The following is a 2500-nucleotide window of genomic DNA, read 5'->3' as shown; positions in this document are numbered from 1 at the left end:
CGTGGCTGGATGTGTATGCCTGCATGTGTTACAAATGTTGAATGAGATGCGAATAGTTCAATTAAAAAGTGGAAAACGACGTCGGTGGTGGGCTGCAACGCTTTGATTGATACGCGGGGATTTGCTGCCACCAAGTGGTCATTTGTGAAATGACAGTCAGCGATGGCCCAAAACAATGAACGATTTCTCTCTTTTTGCGCCCCCCACCCGCCCCCAATATACAAACAGCACACGAAATTGTTCGTGGTGGTGTCATCTTCGTATATTTGCTTTAGATTCATGTTGAGTTCGTTTTTTGTTTTACTTAACGAGTCACAGCTGCAGCTGTTGTGAAAGCGCTGTAGAAATCAGGAAATCAGAATGAACGAGTCACATTTTGTCGTTTTGCACGAAAAGGACGTTTGTTTTGTTTGTGTCGAAGTCTAATCATGCTTCTTCACTGCGTGTTGTTTTCTATCTGCGTGCTCGTAGCCGAGACTACACTTAATCGTGATCAAACATTACCATCTAGTGATCGCACATTGACATTACAAGTCTTCTGGATGCAATCGTCACATCTTGAACAAAAAACAAAACAAAAAAACAAAAAAAAAACGGCGCATTCTCGACATCATCACCAATCAGACCATATTCACTCTTTTCATGAACACTTGTGACGATGACGAGAGCAAAGTAAGGACGCTTCATAATAGCCGAGGTCCAAACGGGCCATTAAAAGTCATTAGAGGGAAATATTTGGCTCGGGAACAAAGTCTTCTTTCTTTGCGCATAGAGGCCACCTGTGAAGGATTGCGCCGGTCGCATTGAAGTCGACTGACAAGATTTACTGTAACCGTAAGGGGATGACGGTCGCACTGCATATCGAGGATTAGTTGAATTAAAGCTCACATGGTTGAACGCATTCAGGGCTTAATCTGCGACACAAAGAAGGGAATAATCTCCCCTTTTTGGTCCTCCCCAAAAAAAATGAGGTGAAATGTTGTCACTGGAGAGAACAGTCGATCACGAAACACGCTTGTCGTTCGAGGCCTATCCAGTCAGACAAATGATGCATCATGGGAAATGTTGGATCTGGTGTCTTGGGGGGCACTTGAGGACACGAGTTGTTCAAGTCTGAGCCAGAATAGGTCTGAGAGTTGTCTTTTTGTTTGGGTTTGAGTGCAACGCTCGCATCGGCCCCCGCGGACGTGAGCTTTGTCGTGTCCAGAGTGGCGTTACATAAGCCGCGTTTGGATTTATTTCTCCTTGTCGCTAGCAAACACATTGTGACAGGATAAACGAGCGAATAACCAATGCGAGCCCTTCGCCGGAGCCGCATGTGGCCTATTAATAGTCCTGGCCCGGACTCAGCTGCAACCCAACTCCATCTGTTCAGTCACGTCGCCTCTCCCTCGCTCGCCCCCTTCTCCAGTGTCCCGCGGCCAGGCCGAGGGCACTGCGCTCCGCGGCAGGAGAGGCCGACAGCTGGCTCTCGGACCCTCGCGCACCATGGAGGCTCTGTCCATTCCGCTCCCGGAGGAGGACGGGTTGTCTTTAGCCAGGCGGGAACGTGAAGGTGAAGAGGTCAGGATGGAGGCCTTCTCCTCTTGGGGCTCTTCGACGGACGGGCAATGGGAGGAAACCCCCACCGTCCGCAGGAGGGTGTCCTTCGCCGACGCCTTCGGCCTGGACCTGGTGTCCGTCAAGGAGTACGACGACGTCGCCGCCGCCGAGGACGAGGAGGTCGGCGAAAGGGAGGCGCCGGCGCAAGAGGAGTTCCACCTGTCGTGTCTGTTTGCGGCGCCCCCGTCCGAGGAGGAGCTGCTGCGGCGGCTGGAGGGCCAGATGGCGGAGCTGGAGAGCGTGGAGCTCCTCCCGGGGACCACCACCCTCCGAGGCTGCGTCCGGGTCCTCAACCTCTGCTTCAGCAAGTCCGTCTACGCCCGCATCACGCTGGACAGCTGGAAGAGCTACTTTGACCTGCCGGCCGACTACGTGCCCGGATCGAGTGATCGCAAAACCGACCGCTTTACCTTCCAGTACACCCTGGTCCCTCCGCTGGAGAAAGCGGGGACCCGGGTTGAGTTTTGTCTGCGCTACGAGACGTCGGCCGGGACTTTTTGGGCCAACAACCGGGAGATGAACTACGTCATCTTCTGCCACCGGAAGAGTCCCGCCAAGCAGCAGGTGCACGAGGACCCGAAGAGGAAACGGAGCTGCCTTCGAGCCAACAGGTAAGGAATTCTGTTTTCCAGATATTCAATTTTTTCCTGACATTTTGGGAATCCGTGAACTTGATTTACTGCGTGTGTTGAAGCAAGCGCGGCTTTTGGGGCTAAAGTATTCCTATTCCTGCCTGAGCGCTCGACTGCAGTGATACGATTTTGCAGTGATGGATTATTTTGCCCATATATGGTCGTGATGTCCGTTGGCTAAAGATGGACATGCGCTTCCTGTGTGTACGTGACAGTCATTTAAAAAAAAAAAAAACAAAAACCAAAAAACACACAAAACCAACAAA

General features: G+C 51.7%; 1 protein-coding gene across 1 annotated transcript in view; it reads left to right on the top strand.

Annotated features, from left to right (window-relative positions):
• The first annotated feature begins 368 nt into the window (after positions 1–368).
• The window catches only part of LOC109523658 (uncharacterized), a 16224-nt gene continuing 14092 nt past the window's right edge, over positions 369–2500 (top strand). The window contains exon 1 of the mRNA XM_019882955.1: positions 369–2213. Coding sequence (XP_019738514.1) covers positions 1489–2213 — 725 coding nt within the window. The 5' untranslated portion in view covers positions 369–1488. The remainder of the gene's footprint in view (positions 2214–2500) is intronic.

This window comes from Hippocampus comes, unplaced genomic scaffold (assembly GCF_001891065.2).
Source record: "Hippocampus comes isolate QL1 unplaced genomic scaffold, H_comes_QL1_v1.1 scaffold53, whole genome shotgun sequence".
NCBI lineage: Eukaryota > Metazoa > Chordata > Actinopteri > Syngnathiformes > Syngnathidae > Hippocampus > Hippocampus comes.
This window is presented reverse-complemented; position numbering and strand designations above follow the sequence as displayed.